Source organism: Lycorma delicatula, chromosome 4 (genome assembly GCF_047948215.1).
Source record: "Lycorma delicatula isolate Av1 chromosome 4, ASM4794821v1, whole genome shotgun sequence".
NCBI classification, from domain to species: Eukaryota; Metazoa; Arthropoda; class Insecta; order Hemiptera; family Fulgoridae; genus Lycorma; species Lycorma delicatula.
In genome coordinates, this window is record NC_134458.1 from 85724558 (window position 1) to 85747579 (window position 23022).

At 29.9% G+C, this 23022-nt stretch overlaps 1 protein-coding gene across 1 annotated transcript in view; it reads left to right on the forward strand.

Moving 5' to 3' along the window:
• LOC142322894 (uncharacterized) overlaps positions 1–23022 on the forward strand; it is a 193484-nt gene that overhangs the window by 147153 nt on the left and 23309 nt on the right. Inside the window, exon 2 of the mRNA XM_075361986.1 lies at positions 21583–21739. Within this exon, the coding sequence (XP_075218101.1) occupies positions 21589–21739 (151 nt within the window). The 5' untranslated portion in view covers positions 21583–21588. The remainder of the gene's footprint in view (positions 1–21582; positions 21740–23022) is intronic.

Here is a 23022-nt window from a genome sequence, read left to right on the forward strand (position 1 = left end):
CATTTTTCGTACTCATCCAATAAAATAGTTTATAAATATTAAATTGAATTGAAAAAGGTAAAAATAAACAAGCTAAAATTTGTTAAGTTAACAAGCTAATGTTAAGCCTCATAGGCTTGTGTAGATAGACTCCTCAAAAACCTACCGGGCTGGTTTTATAGTGAACTCGTCATGGCAAATCAGCTGATTTTGAAGTTGAGAGTTCTAAAATTCAACTCTTAGTAAAGTCAGTTACTTTTACCCGGATTTTAATATTAGATCGTGGATACCGGTGTTCTTTGCGGTTGGGTTTCGATTAACCACACATCTCAGGAACGGTCAACCTGAGACTGCCCAAGACTACATTTCATTTACATTCATACATATCATCCTCATTCGTCCTCTGAAGTAATATTTTGTGGTGGTTCCGAAGGCTAAACAGAAAAATAAATAAAATAGACTTCTCGGCTCGTAACCGAATACGCGCAATGAAATTTATTAAAATAAGACAGGTAAAGAAGGAATTGATCTTTAAGGAGGTTCAACGGGATTTTCAATCCGTGCGTGAAGGAACAAAATAAAAAAAGTACATTTATCCTATTATTTATAGTTATGTCCAGAGCTCCTTTCTGTACCTTACCGCATCCCAAGAACTAATTCCTCAATAAACACCGATTTCAATTATACATTTTCAGATGAAGCCTGCCGATTTATAAAGTCTCGCTAAATTTGAGTAGTTATCTCTGCTTCTATTATAAAAATTGTTAACAAGGTCATAATAGAGGAAAACTAGAAGGAGAATTTTCGATAAATTCCATAAAATAATCTTTCATAAATTATATTCGTGCTGAATATTAGACAAAAATTGTTAGGAATAAATTGTTTTTTTTTATTGTTTCATACCGATCAAGATATTGAAATAATTACAATCGACTAAATTACATGGAGAGTTTACATTAATATTAAAGGTAATCAGCCTTATTGCATCAAGAAAACATAATTTTGTGGTTTCAATATTGAACTTCTTGAGGTATTATGAAGTTCATAAAAATTAATAATATATTTATAAGAAATATATTTATACAGGTGTACTAAATATATATATATGTACAATTACGGGTTTAATTTTATTTTAATAATTTAATTTATACAGTATTACGTCATAATTAAAAACATAGCAATTTAAAATTATTACATGTTAATATATATATAAATATAAACTTCTAAACTGGTTGTATTATATTCAGGCAATATCATATTTCTAACACTTTTTTAACTGATTTTCACCGCAGGAAATGAGAATTTTGCGCAGGCTTACTTGATTTGAAAAATCTGCGGTTAGTTCACTATAGGATACCGAGCAGACCGATGGAAAGTATTAGCTTAAGAGTGTTTGTGTCAAAACAAACATCCCTTATTGCTGTTTACGATCGTTGAGAGAACCTTTACGTTCGACTTAATACAGTCCTTTTCTATTTACTTATTTTTTTATTTCTTAAACATTTATAAAACATATATATACGAAATCAGGTTGGATCTTAAATTTATAATGTTGAATACCCCTTTAATATTTATTTTTCTTTTTTTTCTACTAAATTAACAAATAGAATTAAAATATTATCGGTTACAAATGTGAATTATTTATTTATGAAGAGTTAACCGAATTAATTTATATCGTTAATATTATCAACTATTAACGACTGTTACCTTAATATACCTTTAACTTATGTTATTTGTATCGAGTATTAGGTAGGAAAAGTAAATATGAAAAAGTGAATTAACAATTGAAGAAAAAAAATGTTAAGATTCACTGATGTAGTTATTTTAGCATAAATCAAAAATAGGTCACAACTACTTAATTGAGATAACTAAACGGAATGGACTTAGATTTTGTAGCGAAATTAAATTTTTAAGTAATACGAATAAAAGAGATTAATAAAATATTAAACGAAATAAAACAGCAAAATATTAATATAGAACAATCAAAAGTAGAAGACTTCTTTAACGTATTTAACAACAATTTAGATAACAAGATCTATGACTCTAATATAAATGTATATACATTATTAAATAAGATGAAATGCGTAGGAAAGTATCGAAAATTGAGCAACACGATCCAAGAAAGCTTTTAAATAGAATTTAAATTGTTCCAAACGCAGAATTAGGAATTACAAAGACAATAATAAATATAGATATGTAGTGCTGTATTTAATACGACACACTGTTAATAAGATTCTAGAATTATAATTTAACTTCTCCGCCGATGATCTTCCTGACCATACGCAATATCTTTATTTTTAATAATTGTTTAAACTACATTTTGCCATGATTACTAACCGATTTATGAAATCTGTAAATTATAAATTCTGGAATAGAATTCCAGAATTATATTTTTTTAAACTCCATCTTACAAGCAATTATTTATAAAAAATTAATTTACTATTTTATTATATATTATTTTTTATTTTACTTTACGTTTAGCGTTTTTACAGACATTTTTTTCTTCGTCAGAACATATGAAATTATCTATATATATTAAATAAGAAAGGTATTTTAAAAAATTAAAATATAGATTGATATATTTACCATCTCGGACACTGATATAAAAATGTTATATGACTGAGGCGGTAAACATATATTTATATATTTAACATTTTTTAAATCACGCTTTTTAATCTACATTTTCATCTATACGTTCTGATGAAGCAGAGGTCTCTGAGAAAGTGCTAAATATAGAGGAAAAGAAAACAAAATAAACCAGCAGATGGGAAAGCTAATATTTATAAATAAAAACAATATATTATTAAAAAATCAGTATAAATTAAGGAAAAATAGATCGACTGTTATCCACAGCTCAATTCTTTGAAAAAAATATTAAAGGGATTTATAATAATGAATACATGGTAGGAGTCTTTTTTTAATGTGGTAAAAGTTTTCAATTGTATGGAAATGAATGCACTGTTGGATCAAGTTTCAAATTTGAGGTGTTTTCCATCACCTCAAATTGTAAATGTCTAACAAAAAAAAGTTTTTTTTTTCAAATAGTTTTGATGAAATATTAAAATCATATACAATTGATTTAAATTTTGGGGTAACTCGCAATCGATTTTAGATTTATTGTTATTTATTTTGTATGTTAACTGGTATAAAATTTTTGACAAAAAAAATATATATACTGTTCTTCAGCATGCCGATGAGATAAAGTTAATCTACAAGGATCGTGGTTATAAAAAAGGTCGAGATTATTTATTAACTGCCTACAAGTATAAAATTATGCGATGGAATTTGATAAACTAAAAAATACACGATTATCATCAAATAAAAATCTAAATTAAACTAATAGCTTTTTGTTTATAAAAGTAGACCGAAGATAAATTACGATACAGAGCGTTCGGAAAGTCGTTCTGCAGTATGTTTTAGAATTATGTGGTGCATTCTGTTCTTTCGGTTAGGTTGGTTACCCTGTGGGTTCGTTGGGCGTCGCTCAGTAATAAACCAGAAGGCTAAACAGTAAAAATGAGAGAGAAAAAGAGTAATAAACCAGGACTTCTGTTGATTTGTTGAACGTTCTTCGTTTCATATTGTTTCGTTTATCGGAATCAATACTTGCGAGAAATGTAACGGTTCGTTTGGTGGAGGAACGCATTTTTCTCATTGAATAAGTCTTTCATGAAGGTGACAATTTTTCTAAACAGTTTCCAAATACTCCTGTTCCTCACTGCAATACAGTTCGAACTCTTACAGAAAATTCTCAGGCAACAGGTTCTGTTGAAGACGCTAATCTAAGTGGCCGAATAGAAGCTGCTTGATATTTCGAATGCTATGGCCGAAAGTCTATCAAAGTCAATCCGTAAGTAAACACAGCAGCAAGATATCGGACTTGCTATCGCACGTAAAACTGTAAGAAAGAAGTGAAACTTTTCCCCTACAAAATAATGTGCGTTCAAGAACGGAAACCTGCAGATAATGCCAAAATACTAAGTTATTGTCAACGGTTTAAACGTTTAATGACCAAAATTCCTTAGGTATCCATGACAATACGTTTTTTAAAGATGAAGCGTGGTTTCACCGCGGAGGGTATATTAATTCACAAAATACACGACTGTGATCGACAACTAACCCCCATGAATTACACAAACAATCTTTACACGAAGCGAAGATTTGAGTCTAAGTCGGTGTGAGTAGAACGCGCATTGTTGGTCCAATTTTTTTTTTAAAATACAATTAATAGTGATCGTTATTCTGCTGTTTAAATAAATTTCATTATTCAGTTAACTGAAGTGGAAATCAATCACGGTTGGTTCCAACAAAACGGCGCCACAACGCACACATCTAACAGGTCAGTGACATTTTTCGATATGTCTTTGGTGAACGAATCTTTTCGAGGAGTTTGTGGCCTGCACGATCACCCGATGTGACTTCCCCAAATTACTTTCTATGAGGGAAGCGAAACAAGCAGTGTATCGCAACATACTACGCACAACTGACGAACTAAAAATCACAATAACGGCATACGCACGAGAATCTCAGTTCTTCAGTTGGTTAAAATATTTGAATAGAAATTGAAACGTGTGCTCTGTTGTATTGATATTGGAGGAGGTCATTTTCAATACCTTTTATAAACTATTTCAATTATTGTAATATCCGTCTTTGTAAAACAGTGAAATAAAAATACAAAGTAATAATTAAAAAAGTTTCGTCATTACACTTCCATAATTTTAGTGCACAGCAACTTTCCGAACGCACTATACTTAAAAAGTTTAAACAAAATAAAGGAAAAACTATTTCCATCAAATAAAAATATAAATAGGCTATACATTTGAGCTTATAACAGTAAATTAAACAAAATTAATTACAGAATAGAATAAAATTAAAGAAAAGAGATTAAAAATTGTTTTCCAAAATTATTATCTTAAATTAAATTATCCAAATTCAATTTATAATTAAATTTCTTGATTAAATAATTATATTATGTGGAATACAATCCGTACAAATCCAAACAAAATAACATTCTTAATGCCCTTCATTTCATTGCTCCATTCAAAAATTTAAATAATTATTAATCTTTAATAAATTTATGATATTCCAATATTCATCAGTCGAACAACAGCAGTCTCGTGACCTGTACAGCTGGACAGTTAATCGGAAAATTATTCAGATCAATGTTACATAACTGAAAACTCTGTTCAGGACTCAACTTATGCGTTAATTAATGAGATTAAATCTCATGAGGTTAAATAATGAGCTCGGGTTATTAATAAGTAACTAACATATAATTTTTTTTCTTTTTTAACCCGGTATTTTATATTCCTCTACCATTACGCAATTCTTAATGCATTTATAAAACGGATTGTAGTTAAAAGAGGGAATTCTATTAGTATTTCCTGTAGTAATTTATCCTCCCAATTTTAAAAATTTAAAATTTACACTATTTTATCTTAGCCGCATCTTACTTGAACAACACATAATCCTACAACACCGACTTAGTATAACAACGGTTTTACATGTGAGCATAAGGTACTTACTGAATCATAGTCGTTTAGCCGTTTAGTTGTTTTATTATACATTCTTAATAAAAAAAAACCTATTATTAGAAAAACATTATAACTTATTCAACCGGTTTAAAACTCTTTTAATTATTATAATATTAATCTATCTAGATAAAATTTACGCATAATCAAATAACGAGGTGTAAATGAAATAAGGATTAAAGAAAAATCTCTTTTAGGGCTTCTATGCTAATGGGTGGAGTCGCACTCGGTCAATCTAATTTAGATCATACTGAAATTTCGAAATGAAAATCAATCAAATTTTTAATAAAACAATTCGATAAAAAAAAATTTTGATAACGTTTAAAAAGTTAAATGTCTGCAAAATAAAAAAAAAATTAAATAAACTGCTATTAAATTTTATTCTCAGAAGATTTCAGATTTTGATTTAAAAAATAACAATATGAGGGTAATTTCTTATTGAAAAGATAAAAGCTTATTTTTCAAGCGTCACTTCGAAAGAGTCTTTGAAATACAGTTCGCGCGTAGGGAGGATCTGCAATGAATTATCAGACTATTTAACTTCAACAGACTTTGATAAAATTTGTTATTCACTTTTTGACTCTGTATTTAATTAAAGATTAGAAATCTTGGGTTATATAATAAACGTTAATATTAAAATATTACTCATAATTCAAAATGATAGCGATTAAAATTTTTAGATGGTTACGTTATAAATATTTGTGTAAGAAACAGTATAACGTTTAAACCGTTATTAATTCGTTTATTTTTACTTGCTTTGTTTTAACTCACAATGTTTTTTCAATTTTTTTTCATGTTTGTCCTCAAATCTTGCATCCTTAATTTAACATCATTCCTGAGATTGCCGACTGATGAAACTTTGCACAATTACTAAGGTCGGGTGACAATACAATATTCCACCATTACTTTACGGCGGCAAACATCCCGCCGGAAGGGGGTAAATTAAGGGTGCGGGTGTAAAAAATTGCTAAACCTCCAAAATGGCTATGCGTGGTTTTTGGAGTCGCAGATGACAAATCCGATAGCGACAAAAAAAGTTTTGTTAATTTACAATTGTATTTAAAAATCAAAAACTTCACTATTTCGTTACTTTGTACAGTAAATGTCTGATTGAAAATTTGTTTGATATTTTATAAATATATTAGATATTTCAATATATGATGTTATCTTTTGAAATTCAAATTATCCTACTAATTAAACTCATACAATCTATGATAATAATTTGATTAAAATATGACTAAAAAACATAAAGCAAGTTTTTAAAACTTTTTGTAATATTATTAAGATTAATTTTCCTTTAATTATTGGAGAATTTTATTATGATTACATGAATGAAGCTGCGATAATTTAACCGTGTATATGTGAATTTTTAAAGAAAAATGATTATTAATTATAAAAATTCATCTATTATACATCATAATTTTATCATTATATTTATCTTAATACAATAAATATGTTAGAAATTTTAAGAGATATTTTATTTGTATCAAAATGAGTGAAGCTTATATCTGTAATGATAATTTTTACTTAAATCTAAAATGATTCGTTGATACGTTGATATTAGAATATACAACATTTATTTATTGTTTAGGAATTAATTTATTTTATTGATTTTTTTATTGATATACTTTTCGGGTAGCCGATTATTATACTTGTAAAGAATCTATTTACTTTTTTTTGTATTTATAACAGTGTATTGATAACAAATCCAGCAGATTGTGTCCTGTATTTCTAGGAAATTGAGTTAAGATCTTCATCTTCAAAAAAACAAATAAATAAATAAAAATAAAACCAAAATAGTATTGAAGCTAGTGATTTTTAATTCGGTAAATCCATTTAAAACATTCTGATAAATAAAACCTAACAAATTTTAATTGATCTGGTTATACGAGTAGGTTTGGTGAATTATAAACGACTAAAGTGATACTTTAAAAAAGGTTGGTAGGCTAGAAAATTTAAAAAGGGAAATGGATAGGATAAATGTGGATGTAGTAGGAATTAGTGAGGTTCGGTGGGAAGAGGAAGGCGACTTTTGGTCAGGTGATTTTAGATAAAGTGACAAATGAAGAGGTATTGCGGCAAATAGATGAAGAAAGAAGCATTTGGAAAAATATAGTTAAAAGAAGAGACAGACTTATAGGCCACATACTAAGGCATCCTGGAATAGTCGCCTTAATATTGGAAGGACAGGTAGATGGGAAAAATTGTATAGGCAGGCCACGTTTGGAATATGTAAAACAAATTGTTAGGGATGTAGGATGTAGAGAGTATACTGAAATGAAACGACTAGCACTAGATAGGGAATCTTGGAGAGCTGCATCAAACCAGTCAAATGACTGAAGACAAAAAAAAAAGAAAAAAGTGATACCTTCGGAATCACAATTCAAAAAACAAAATCGTTTTTACTGAAATAACTTCTGCGGATATATATCTCGGAAATTTAAAATTTCAAGATTTATAAAAATTTTTCTGTATAATTTCGGGTTATTTATCCTCAAACGTCGACAGTATGTAGTATCTCGGTGTGGCATTTTCATAAGCTACAAAATTTCTATTTCATCTCATCCTCTGAAACAATACATAACGGTAGTCCAGACGGCTTAAAAAAAAAATATATATATATATTCCTGGAAACATGCAGTGCAAATTTCGTGCGCGAAATAGTGTTACTTTTGCTAATTACAGTAGTCAACAAAATTTAATTTTTTGTTTGTTAAATGAGAGTGAATGACTGATTTTTATAGAATTCTTTATGCTGATTTCATATATGTTAATAGATTTTTGCTACCAGACTCAGTTTTTTGTAATTGAAATTTCTTTTGACACAAAAATGTATGATGAACGTAATATGAAAATACAAAACATGCACTTTTTACTCACCTAAAATCTATTTCTTTTGGATTTTCTGCTGTAATTTGCTACAGTAATTCCTCTTTATATTCTAACAATTGTCATCTAACATTTTTGGGTTCCATTTTACCTGGTATCGTGTTTTCATTGTACATATCTTGGTGAAAGCGTTCTCCATGTTCATCACTGACAGTGCTGAGATGGTTAGGGAAAAATCCAAATGTGAACGCAAGAAATAGATTTTGATTGACATGTTACACCTAAGTTCTTTGTGGTTTTGAAGGAGTTCACTCACAAGTTCTCTGTAGTTACTGGCCTTATGGTTTCCGAGGAAATAAGTTGTTTTCCACATTTTGAAATGATTTCCATGCAGCATCCTCTAAGTCATTCAAACATTTTTCAAACGCCGGATTACTCATTAGTTTTCTTATTTGTGGTCCAACAAATATACCTTCCTTTATTTTAGCATCGCTTATACAGAGTCATTCACGGGAACCAGATGTTTTTAAAATAATCATAAAAAATTGAATATTTACTTTAAAAAAGTTTTATTGGTACTGAAACACTTGTTAAATCAAAGCATACTCATGAACGAAAAATTACATCCGGCAAGTGATGTCCATTTTGGGCAATACATTGTTGTAGCCTTTCACGGTAACTGGCCTCAATTATTTGCAGCATGTCTACGTCAATCTGGGTGACGTGATGACGAATTGCGATCTTTAGGTCCTCCAATGTACGCGGTTTATTGCCGTACACACGCGATTTCAGAAACCCCACAGAAAAAAATCACAACTACTCAAGTCGGGGACCGATGGGGCCAAGGAATGTCGCCGAATCTGGAAACGATCCGTCCCGGAAACAAGTTACGGAGAACAGCCATAGTTGCCCTCGCTGTGTGCGCTGTAGCTCCATCCTGCTGGAATAACACATTTTGAAAATCGATTCCCCGGTTTCGTAACTCAGGGATGAAAAACGTATTCAACATCGCAATGTAACGATCAGCTGTTACAGTTACGGCAGCGTAATTTTCTTCAAAAAAATATGGTTCAATAACACCGACCTTTCCTATTGCACACTAGACAGTCACCTTTGGGCTATGAAGTGGTCTCTCGTGAAGCTGATGTGGGTTTATTTCTGCCCAATACCGGCAATTCTGTTTGTTGACGAAGCCATTCAGATGAAAATGGGCTTCGTCACTCATTAACAACAACAAATTTTCATTTTCTTCGAAAATGCTAAGCATTTGTCGACAAAATTGTAATCGCTGCGTGAAATCTTGCTCGTTTAACTGCTACACGACGGCTATCTTGTAAGGATGGAAATGCAGGTCTGTATGCAGAATTCATCTTACCGTACTTGTGCTCATTTGAAGCGCTGCTGAATGCCTCTGAATAGAGCGGCGTGGGCTTCTGATAATGGCTTCCCTTACTCGTTCGAGGTCTAGCAGTTCGTCGGGGACCCGGTGGGTTTTTCTTCAATATTGAACCGCTTGTTCGAAGGTGTTTACCCATCGTAATATTGTGTTACGAGAAGGGACACTTGCATTACGATGGATATTAAACTGACGGCGGAAATCTCGCTGAACAGCAGTTACGGATTCGTCATTTCGCACAAAACTGTCATACGCGTACAGGCGTTGGTCTAGCGTCCACGGCTCCATCTCAACGACTAAAATGTAAATGCTATAAACAAAGGAAACGTCAGACACCAGCCACGTGCCCCTCCCACCACGAACGCCCGAGTACAACCCACTTCAAAAACATCCGGTTCCCGTGAATGACCCTTTAGTAAGATGAAAATAGGAAGAATGATTTATATTCTTGTTCATTTTAATTAGTGTGTAAATAATAAACATGATGACTAATATCTAACAAATCAATGTGACAACAATCAAGGGACTGTTATAAATAAACAAAAGCTATTTAATTGATAAATAATATAATAAAATACGTTCGCAAAATGCTGTGCTTGTGGAGTTCATGCATGACACTACCTGAAAATAAGAAGGGTAGTTGCAAAAAAACTAAGCCTGATGGAAGAATTCTGATTTCACATTTGAAATCAGCATGAAAAATACTACAAGAAACAGTTATTCACCCTCATTTAACAAAATAATCGTTGGATCAGTGTTATTATTATTTGAATTAATTATCAAAATCGCTCTATTACTTAATTATTCATAAGATTTTTATTAAATAATAATTATCGTTTTTAAACATTTAATTCAATAATTTATAAATAATGTTTAATTACTAATAACTTATCAAATCTAAATTATTAACGTAACTTGATTCCATTTCTTTGTTAAAAAAATATAGGTTTATAAATACTCGATGTTTATTCATTCAATTTATTTTTAATGTATTTACATTTAAAATTTTTATACATAGCTCAGTTTATGATTTCCTGGTATTAGGTTAGCAGAACTTACAAAGTTTTTTGTTTTTTTCTGCTTTTAATTCTTTTATCGTCGTGTTTATTTGTTTTTTTGTTAATAATTAACGTTTGGTGAAGGTCGTTAAAATTATATTTACGTCATACTATTGTTGATATAAACATAGTAAACTAATGTTTACAAACTAACTTATTCAACAATAGTGTAATATAATATTATTCAAAATAAACAATATAAAATAATATTTGATTGGAATAAGCCACTTATTTACGTTTAACATTTAAAAAAACGTTTTAATAAATAATATTTGATCATTCTTTATTATAATTAATTACATTTTAATGTTGTTACTTTAATTTGCTGTATTTAAGAGATTTATTTGGGAACAGCGGTTATCCAACGCGGAGTAAATGTTTTTACGGACATCAGTCAAAGCTCGTAAATTGGTGGCTCATACAATACATAATTAACCCGCGGATAGCCTAGACTGTATTGTATCGGATGTAGGTTCTGTCTATATGAGGTCATTTATTTAAATTCTCGATAAAAAGATGAACTACTTACAAATAAATTTAAAAAATGAAATACAGAAAAAAGTACAATATGAATCAAAAAATGTTAATTGATTTTCCCTTTTTAATAATATAAAACATAAATATAATCTTTAATGCTAATATAGAGGAGTTAGGGTAGGTTATTAACAGTATTGTGTATTTAATAAGATTAAAAATTACTAAATTTAAATAAAAAGCACCTGCTAGATTTTTCCTGTGTGTTCCGCCTTACTTTCTTTTGTTTTTCCTCAAAATGATGACCAAAGCATATTTATTACATCTATATAAAGGCAGTTGTTTCAAATACGTAATACGCAGAAATACCAGCAAAAAAATAAGTTAATCAGTTAAATCTTGACAATATGTAGACCATCAGACGAGGAACGATATAACAGTCTATTATGTAGACGATAATAGACAGATAGACCGATCTACTTTGATTGTAATCAGTATAGATATCAAAAAAATTCAATATATATATATATATAGAGAGAGAGAGCAGAATTCCTTTCGCGGCTTCGCCCACGCTACAAGGTTACTTATATTTCCCTTCGCGATCACTTTTTTAATTTTTTGTTAAGTAACCGGAGGCAGGTGCAGCCAGTTGTGTCGCACATACAGTAACGGTGGCAGTAGCTGTGTTAGTTGAGCCACCGCGCCGTAGATCGTTATACCCCTCAAAAAAAAAAATCTAAATTCAAAAAATCCGAAAATGGTTTTCAGATATTTATCTGAAGAGTATTTGCAAGCCCAAATTTACGAATATCTCCTTTAGTATTGTCGGAAATGAATAAAATCTGTGATCATTGTTCAAACTTTTTACCACATTTTTTTACCCCTTTGAAGGTCGAATTTCGAAAAATCTATAAATTTTAATTTTAGATATTCACATGAAGATCACACACATCAAAAATGAAGTCGATATCTCCATTTGTTACCGAGAAATTCAATAAATAGTCGGTATACAAAAAATCAAAAATCTATTTTAACCCTTTAAACTCAGAATTTCAAAAATCAAGAGATTTCTTTTTAGTTAGTCACATGGAGATTAAAAACACCAAACGTCAAGTTGATATCTTCATTCGTTACCGAGAAATTAGAAAAAAAGTCTGGTTTCAAAAAAAAAACTATTAAGTCTATTTAACCTTTTAAACTGGGAATTTCAAAAAATCTAGAAATCGGTTTTTAGATATTTACATGACGAATATATTTGTTACCGAAGAATTAAAAAAAATAACAAATTCAATCGTTACTCCATTTTAACCCTTTATACTCGTAATTTCAAAAAATCATTTCTATGAGTGCCTTTAAACCGTAAGAAGAACGTGTACAAATTTTTATCTATTTATCTAGTTGATTATGAATCACTCGTTACATGTTATTTTTATGTGTAGATATGCACATTAAAAAAAAACTTTTGAAAAGCTACATTATTCTACAAGATAAGTGGAAAAATAGTCATCGGTTCTGGTAATACTACAAAAAAATCTTTGTTAGATTATGTTGTTTCGGTTTTTAATTAAATAAGCGGTTTGTTAATTCGATACGAAATCTTATTACTAATGAGCCTAAGTTATAGATATAATTATAAGATGTACATAATGTGAAATGTATCTCTGTAAAAAATAGTAAACGTTGCGTACCAGTTTAACGGTTGGTTTTTTTTTTTTTTTGTAAACAAGCGTTTTGTTAAATAAATTTCAATACATATATTAAAATTATTTATTTAAATAATTATTGAGATTATACATCAAAAAAATTTACTTATGATATAAAGAAAAAGAAATTAAAAAATTAATTTTAAAATATAATACCGTAAAATGAAAAGCGTGCAAGAATATTCATATAAAAGGAAACACAAAAAGAATACCGATATGAGTGTGGATCAAAACTACTCCCGCTGAAAAGTCGTGATGTTCTTTTGTTATAAAAGCACAAAAGGTAATGTTTAAAACGTAAATTGTCATCAGCATTCTGTTGAACGTTTCTTCACTGATATATTCCCTGCATTTAAGCATATAAAAAATTCTGTTTAAAATGTAATTGCACTAGTACGTACGGATAATTTTAATAAAATAAGTATGCAGATATACGGGTATTATGAAAAGACTTTTTACGGGTCCGTAAATGTAATTTTATAAGTGACGATAAAGATAATTAAGAAATTATATCGATTATAGATGTTAATGCATAAAAAATACAAATTTATATGTAAGAATAAAATTCTGGTAATCATTTACGGAAATTGTAACAGTTAAATTTCTCTGTAAATGCTTTAATGAATATTCGTATTCGATGAATTGAATAACTGATTTCACTTTCTCATTCATTTCTATACACTGCATCTTTATATTTCAACACATTTTTATAGGTTTGTCAAGATTTAACGGCTAAATGCCCTCCTATCACCGACCTACCAGCTGATGCTACCAGTACATGGTGTGAAAGAGATATCCACTAATTACTGATACTGATCGCGCATGATTCTACTTTCTTTCTTTCTTTCTTTTTCCTGTTTAGCCTCCGGTAACTACCGTTTAGATAATTCTTCAGAGGATGATATGTATGAGTGTAAATGAAGTGTAGTCTTGTACATTTTCAGTTCGACCATTCCTGAGATGTGTGGTTAATCGAAACCCAACCACCAAAGAACACCGGTATCCACGATCTAATATTCAAATCCGTGTAAAAATAACTGGCTTTACTAAGACTTGAACGCTGTAACTCTCGACTTTCCAAATCAGCTGATTTGGGAAGACCAGACCAGGAAGATGGAACTAAACCACAAAAAAAAGAGCAGTGTTTGTCAGCAATGTTTTTTTTCGGCAGTCGTGTTTATTTAATATTTATATCTTGTTTTAATATAAAAACTAGCAGATGAAGTTGGAATATTGGGCTAAATTTCATCTTTACTTGCATAAGCTAGGTAATTATCCGGCTAAATCTAAACCGACTCGTTCTAAACAAAAGTACATACTTGTAATTGGCAGCAATAACAACAACAAATTAAAGGATAAATCGTGAAAACGCGTTCGAGTGCGGTGCTTATGTCGGCAAAAATTTAAGAATCATTTTTCTTATTCTTCAGATACGGCTTGTGCTCGATCATTTTATGCGATGTACGAATAAGCATGTAAGGGGAACCTCATTAATTAATAGTAACCGATACAAAAAATATTAAGAGCTTGATGTCTTTACGGTATAGAATACACATCACTAAATCAGGGATTAATAGACAAAATAGAAATTAGCGAAAGAAGGACACTAAAAAAAAAAAAAAAAATACATTGACCAAGGAAAACTGATGAGGGTTGGAAAATGCCGAAGAACAATGAACTCTACCTCAAAACAGACAGAGGCTATAAGAAAACGAAGAGTAGTCTTTCAGTAAAATTTAACAAGAAAGAGCCGTAACAAACTAACCGAGAGGAATTTTGATGAATTTAATGGAGACAAAGATAACGTCAAATAGTTTAAAAAAATTAAAAAAAAACTTCAGAATTTTAGGTATAAAATATGCAGATATGAAAAAAAGAAACATATTCAGAAAGATGGTACAACACTACGAAAGGGTCTAGAAAGGAATCAAAGAGTGTAGTAATTAGATGAACAATTTCTATTCTGATCATATATAAATGATAACTTAATCTGAGATACGGAAGAGGACAAGTCTTGTTCATTGGTCTAATTTTTATCAGAAGAGAAAAAGAAACACAGCTTGAAAATGAAGGAGGGTTGAAAAAATAATAAGAGACCGACCCGAAATTAACTATTAAACGTCGTCCTATAGTGATCAGTGACGACCCCAAAAAATAAAAAAATAAATAGATAAATAAAAATTGGAGAAAGACGTACATTAAATAAATGAGAATCACTAAAAAAAAAAATGAAACAAGACAGAAAAAACTAACGGTAAATAATGATGGAAAGATATTTTATGGGAAACTCCCATGAAACTCGTAAACTCATTTATGGAGTCGTAATTTTTTTTTAAATTGAAAATCTCCATCCAATGTGACAAACGTATGACCATTTCAGATGTTATAGGCCTATAATTAAATTTTTTACGTTATTTCCAATAACATAATGTACTCCGATCCATAACAATATTGCCGTAATTACAATCCTTTTAGGTATTAAAAAATCCAGTACTTCACTCTTTAACAAATATTAGGCCTACTTATATTTTAGGTGAGGCTAATTTACAACGTACTGTTAGTAAATAAGAACGAAACAACAAAACATATTACATAATGAGATACCAAATAACCAGTCCATATATTTCCATATGTAAAATTGGTAATCTGTTATGTCGAAATACATGTGTAGGTTACTTAAACAAAAATATTTTAGAGAAGCAAACCCTTGTAAATTAGCATGTGTCTAACATTTAATGATCTGAGATTTACGTATTTTTGTTCAGGTTCTAAACCCTAATCTAATATTGTTGTCTAAGAGCCTAAGTTAATTCTGTACCGAGTCACCCGTGTGCATTTTTAGAACTTTTCTGCGTATCGGAAGCCTGTCAAAAGAAAATCTTCTCTGATATACAACTACCCGATTATCATTTAAGATGCGTTATCACGGCACAGTCTGTCAACTACGGTTCAGTGAATCCCGGCTCAGCTAATTGTTTCTCAATGATACGGGAATAATTTTTAAAAAAACTTAAATCTAATATTCTTACGTAAAATAACACATATAATTAAGGAAGTAAATAGAAAAAAACGTTATCTTTAAAGTAAAAATCCTAGAATGATATATACTGATAGATGTTTTGAAAATTTCTGTTAAATTCCTGTAATAATTCAGAAATTACCTAGAGCAGTTTGAATCTTACTTTAATAAAATGGAACGATATGTTGATGTTAAAGGTGAGATTAGGACAAAGATTTCAGAGTTTTTGAATGGAATTATTCGTTTCGCACAATTCAATCTTAAATCTTATTTTATTTCTGAATCTCATCAGTGAATTAGGATGTAGTTTAATTTAGATTAGTTTTTCGTGTATCCAGACATTAAATGATAAACCCGAAATGAGTTATTAAAGACAAATCCGTATTCTATCATTATTTTCTAATTGTTTTTTTTTTTTAAGATTATGTTCGATAGACTGTCATCGAAAAAAAAATAAAAAACGACATAATATCTAAGTAAATGAATTGCGTGTTTATATAAATGGGAAATCTAATAGGCAGCATTGGTATATTTTATCGAAAAGAAAGTTCCACAAATTGGAACTAGGCGTCGATACATTCAATCTTACATTCCATTTAAGAAATATTTCGGTACAGAGTTGCGTTATGTACATAGATTATACATCAATTATTTGTTCTGATAAAATTTTACATTCTTTCACTACAAACTACCAAATAGATTTAACCTAAATTCATGAATATCGTACTAGAATTAGATTAATATTAAATACTAACAATAGAGCATTATATGCAACAGTTTATCGACGTCTTATTATGCCATTTGAAATGGAAATGTTTTGGGAGGTGTCTCACACAGTTCTAACTGTTTTTTTTTTTTCTTTAATTCAGAAACTTAAATCCTAAATATGAAACAATTAATCATGTTTTAAGGATTTTGTATCAGTACGCTAAATGACTGTTCTACTACAAGTATATTCGTACATAAATGTACTGAACATAAATAGGAAATTACAATTTCATTTTCCAAAACAACACCGATATAAAATTTAGGTAGTCACTTGAAGGCGCAGAACGCAACGTGCCACAGATTTTCTTTATCTTACTCTAAATCTCAAACTATCTATTTGCTATCTTATTCCAGTACATCAATATTGGAAAAAACATGATTTTAAGATAGACGTAACATAAATTTCGTCAATAATATCCCATTAATAATAGTTCTAGCTGTAGTTCCGTCGGCCACAGTGATTTTTTTTTTTACTATCGATTTTTGTGGGATGATAAAACCGGAAAAATAAATAGTATTTGTCATACTATTTATTTTTTTAATTTTATTTTCTGAATATGTAAGTTGCAATCTGTTCAATTTACTGATCAATAAGCAACCTCCCCATGGCCCAATGAGATGAGAATGACATGTGAATGAGGTGTAGTCTTGTATAGACTCAGACCGACCATTCCTGAGGTGTGGTTAATTGAACCCCCAACCACCAAAATACACAGGTATCCATTAACAAGTATTCAAACGCGTATAAAAGCAACTAACTTTTCTCAGAATTTGTACCCTCAAAACTTTCGACTTCGAAAATCAGCTGTTAAAACTGATCTGTAAGGACGAGTTAACCGCTAGACCAGCCCGGCGGGCAATAATACTATTTCGCAGTGAATCTTCTTAATAAAACGTGTTTTGTTTACTTGTATTTCAATTTGAAATATACACATATTAATATCAAGATATAAAAACGGGTGTCAAAAATTTTTTTAAATAGGCGCCCATGTATTTGGAACCGATATTTCGAATTTATCCAGAGTTTATTTTTACGAATATTCTAATTTCAACTTTAAAAATGTATTACTGTATTTCTAAAAAAAAGCAATATTTGTTTCCGACCATACAAAATAAACATAGATGTATCAGAAAGTTTGACTATGTTTCTTTCACTATTTCCAAACATAAAACCCACCAATTTAAATTGTTTAAAATAAAATAAAAATATTTTATTTTAAAGAAACTATATTTTCCATGATTTTTTTGAATAATGGTAATTAACAAAAAAAACCCTTCCTTCTATTAACACTTTCTAAATTCTTAATTTTTTTATATTGATTCTATTTAAATAGTATTTTCCCATATTTTCTTTACAATTATTTCATATAAGATTATAATTTATATGTATTTAAATGGAACTTAACTATTTATATTAGGTAGATTTAATAAGAAAGCTACTTATTGTAATGGATACCATGATTCGACTTGCGGAAAATTTCGACATATCTTCGCGTTTCACATCCCGTAGACCCTAAAACCATCGTCAGTTTATAAAAGTTTATATATACATTTATATATATATATATAACTATTTATTTATCACGATAACTACCATAATTTTGCACCAATCACTTTCAAATTGATACATAAAATATACGCAAAATCTGGGTCGAGTACGTTAATGGGCAGAATCGGACCATAGGGTGGAAATGAGGGCTTTAAAAAAAAACAATATATCGCTATAACTTTCTTATTAAGTAAAATATCGAATTCGTTTAAAGTTCCTACTATTCTTTGAATAAAGACCTAAAACCTATCCAAGTAAAGTATTTTGATATCACCAACCACTGGCCCAGGGGGCGGAAAAAATGGAGTTTTGAAGACAAAAAATCATACCTCCCTTAATAAGCACAATATCGAATCGATTTAAAAATGGTTCTCTAAACATCATCTAAAACTTTTGTCTGAAACAAATTTTGATATGACCAACCCTTACGGCAAGAGATGACCAAAATATCGCTGGAATTGTCGTATTGGCTTGTCGTATGTTAAACATGTGAAACTGTTTTCACATACAACCATTGTCTTATTGAGTAGATTTGAAGTTTTTCTTAACTTTAAGGTGGAAATCCTTTTTATCCACTACTTAGCACCGGTGAAATTTACCTCCGCCTTCCGACGTGCGAAAGGGATTTTTTTTTTTTAAATAATTTAATATTTTTGTGACGCTGTTTGATCAGGTTATTTTCATAAATTCTCTTGATCCGTCCAGCTAAATACTGGGGACAGTTCGTTTTTTATAATCGTGGAGTAGCATAACTATACTTTCCCGATAACACTATTATATACTGAATCGGAATAAAATATAAATTTTTGAAAGATCTTTAACGTTAAAAATAATGTAACATATCACACTGAACAACATATAGTTATTTCAAAATACTCCCTAATACATTGAGTGTAAATTATGAAAACCTCCAAACAGACGAAAAGATTGTAAAACTGACATTATTGAAGAAATCATTTGAGTGTTTAAGCTATAATTCAATTAATTGATAAATACTCTCACACTTTGTTTTTTAACATAGCGCAATTATTTGATTACGTAAACCAAATAATTATGTTTTAGGAGTGATTTTGCATGTTAACTGTTAAATTTTACTATTGTTATGCTTCTTTGAAGTCTTAGAATTTGTTTTACGTAAAACGTTTGTTATGTAAAAACGTTTTGTGAATCAAAGTAAATAGGCAGCTTCATCGCTTACTCGTGTAGTGGGTGCCTATAAATTGTTACTACCACGAATCAACAGGCCTGGATGTATTACGAAAAATTAATGTCCTGGAAAAGTATCGAGGATCCGACAGTCAGGTTAAATGTAATTGTCAACAGGATATCGATATTTTTTCAAAAAAAGTATATGTTTAATAATAATTCACTATTTTAAGTATAATAAACTCCTGTGGTAACAACAGGTGCTGATAAACAATTTATTTCATCATAAAACAAAAAGAATCGTGTTTAGTACTTTTGTTACATCACAGACGTGATTTTATCTTTCATTCTCCATTTGTTTAGATCTCTCTTTCTATATTTATTTGTATTTACTTTAGATTTTGCTTTAAAACGAACATCTTATTTGTTCACGAACGTCTACGCTGTGCAGAAAGGTAGGCTGTGGATAAACACATTTTCATGAGAAAGCTGGCGTCGTGTTCAAAATATATTACAAAGTGAACGCGAATGGATATGTGTAATGCCAAAGCATACACACAAAACATACGTCAAAACATAAACAATACATCCACCCCCATCCCACCACCTACGAGCATACAGATTTACACGTACACAAATTTAGATGTACTGATACACAAATCTGGCTATACTTACGCAAGAAAAAGAAGGTAATGTTTGTCATCGTAGAATTCCTGTCAGATTCCTGTTTACGATTATATTTGTTTTATATATAAAGATGTAATTTCCTACGAAATAGCTATTACAAAATGATTTTGGTGTTATTTTAATAAAACTCAGTTACTTAGATTATTTTAACATAAAATACTAAAGCTTTCAGCTTTAATAAAACGGTCGATATTGGTATTAGTACTAAATACTTTATAACACGAATAAGATTGTAAGAAAAAGGCTGCTTCGAATTATCGGTACAAATTTTATAAATAATTTTATTGCCTAAATAACTCTGGTATTGTTGGGCTATCAATTTATAAAGTTTGTTTACAGCCAGATTAATTTAACTTTAAATAAGCTTAGTAACAAATAGGCTTGCCAGATTTCTTGTAAAATTATAAAAAGGCAAGAAAAAAGTATAGTAAGACAGATTATAGCTTACAGACAGATTTAGTTATGAATGGACACTGCAATCAACAAAAAATATCATTTTTAGACAGAATTATTTATAGATGTGTTTTTACCCTCAAAATTTCCTCGGCCTAAAAGTAAAAGGGTTTTTATACATTTCTACGATCCTTCGACCCAAATTTTACATCTTTATAAGACTTAAAAACTTTACTATAAAAAAATTCCCGGTAAAAACGTTTTTTTATATTTTGGAATCTCTTCTACGAGAGAAAACCAGTGTCTTTTGGTTGTTATGGTCTGAATTTGGAGCCTTTTCGAAAAACGGACACAATCCTTAACAATTTTATAAACATATTACACTCATTAAGGAAATTATAATCTACTACCCAGTAGATTAGATTTATATTTCAGTCTATTAAATGACTTAACGAAATCTTTATCATTTTTTTGTCTAGATGAACTAGTTGGACCCTAAAACGTAAAGATTTGTAAAACACTTGATACCCCAATTTCGTTATCATCACCATACTTTCCCCTTTAATATAGTTATTCCAGCTATACTCGACAGTAAAAAAAAAAAAAAAAACAGATAAATAAAATAATATAGTAAATCTTATATGTGTTAGATAAAATAAGTTTAATGAAACTGCAGATTACTGAAGATGTAAAGTCCAATCGGAATGTAATTTCACTACAAGTTTAAAAGTATAGATCTATTTCTTCTTTTTTAAGAATATCTATTTCCGTTAATTTTCAAAAGTGGGGGTCTTAATCTGTTTTATTTTTTATTCTAGAATTTTTAAATTTCACTTTGGTTATTAAAATTGTGTTCTCCCGGATAATGGAAATACAATCAACAAATTACCAGTAGAGGTCATATAAAAACATTTTTGTACAGGATATTTATGTATAAAATGATTATGGACTACATTTGAAGTGGCGAATTCCGGCATAAATATTTTGATATATCAATAGTTATTTTGTATAAGACATATATTTATAATACAAGAAATTATTATGTTTCAGATCAGAATGAAGCAGCAAGGTATTTGCTTGTGCAGCCTTTTCGTGCTGGTAACTGTAATTTACACTGTATCAGCGCAAGGTTTTTATCCGACTGGCGGAAGATACGGAAAGAGAACTTCTGAAAACAACCAGTTATTCCAGGAAGATCACATTGCACGTAAGATAAAGTTCATTTACCTTGTTTTGTTTGAACATAATTATAGCATACACTAGCCCCTCAGGAACTCCCATTTGAAACAACAATTAGTGGTGACCCAGAAATCAAGTTGGCTACAGCAAATAAAGATTACACTGATAAACATAATTTTTGTTTCCTAACATGCGATACATGATTTTAATCTGTTTTTGATGCTGAGAAAGAATATGAACTCAAAATCTTTCTATCTTTCATCATTTTTGAAAAAATTGTTAATTTTAATTAAAGGATTTTTTTTCATTTTTAAGGTAGAATTATAAGCTCCTATATAGCATTTTGTTAGCTCATTTTTTATTGTTTAACTTTATTAACTTGTAAGCTATAAAAATAAATAACAGATAAACAGTTAAATCATATAATTGTCACATATTATGACATCATATCTAATACTGAAGAGTGAGCCTTCATGGACAAGATTAATCATGTCTGTGCAGGTCAAAACATGTAGCTGAAAACATAGTTGTGTTGTTTGTATTAAGCACTCGATTTAGGAATGAATTAATTTTGTTCAATCTTATTGCTGTAAGTTTGTTAACAATGCAGCGTCATAATGCCTCAAAAATGCGTAAATGCCTTTTGTTATGTATGTGGTGGAGTTTACCGTTAAATCAAACAGAAAAAACATTACCTTTAATTAAAAAAGCATATCATTTGTACTTTCAGTGCAAAATTGGTGATCATGATAAGACGTGTGCTCCTCATATAGTATGCACTAATAGTTTTGTACATTTAAGAGGATGGCTGAAAGGTACACGGAAGGCTTTGTTTGCCATTTGGTGTACCTATGGTTTGGCGTGAACCAAAGAATCATGTAACCGATTGTTACTTTCGTTTAACAAGTATGTCTGGAATTTCTAAATAATCTAAACATACTGTAAAATATTCTTATTGCAATCTGCAATCAGGCCTGTACCTCACAGTGAAATTATTCCAGTTCCTGAGCCACTTATGAATGTACATTTCGAAAGCAGCGATGAAGAATCAGGCTGTACTGAAGAAGACAAGAATGATTTTAATTTTGAATTATCTTCCAATAAGCCACCTCTTATATCTCAAGGTGAATTAAATGACTAGGTTAGGGATTTAAATTTATCAAAAAATCAAGCTGAAATGTTAGAATCAAGACTGCAAAGTTGGAACTTCAAACAATACAAAAATTTCGGGCTTTCGAAACCGACAAAAAGAACTTTCTCAGTACTTTATTGATGAAAGAAATTTGGTTTATTGCACAAATAATGAGCTTA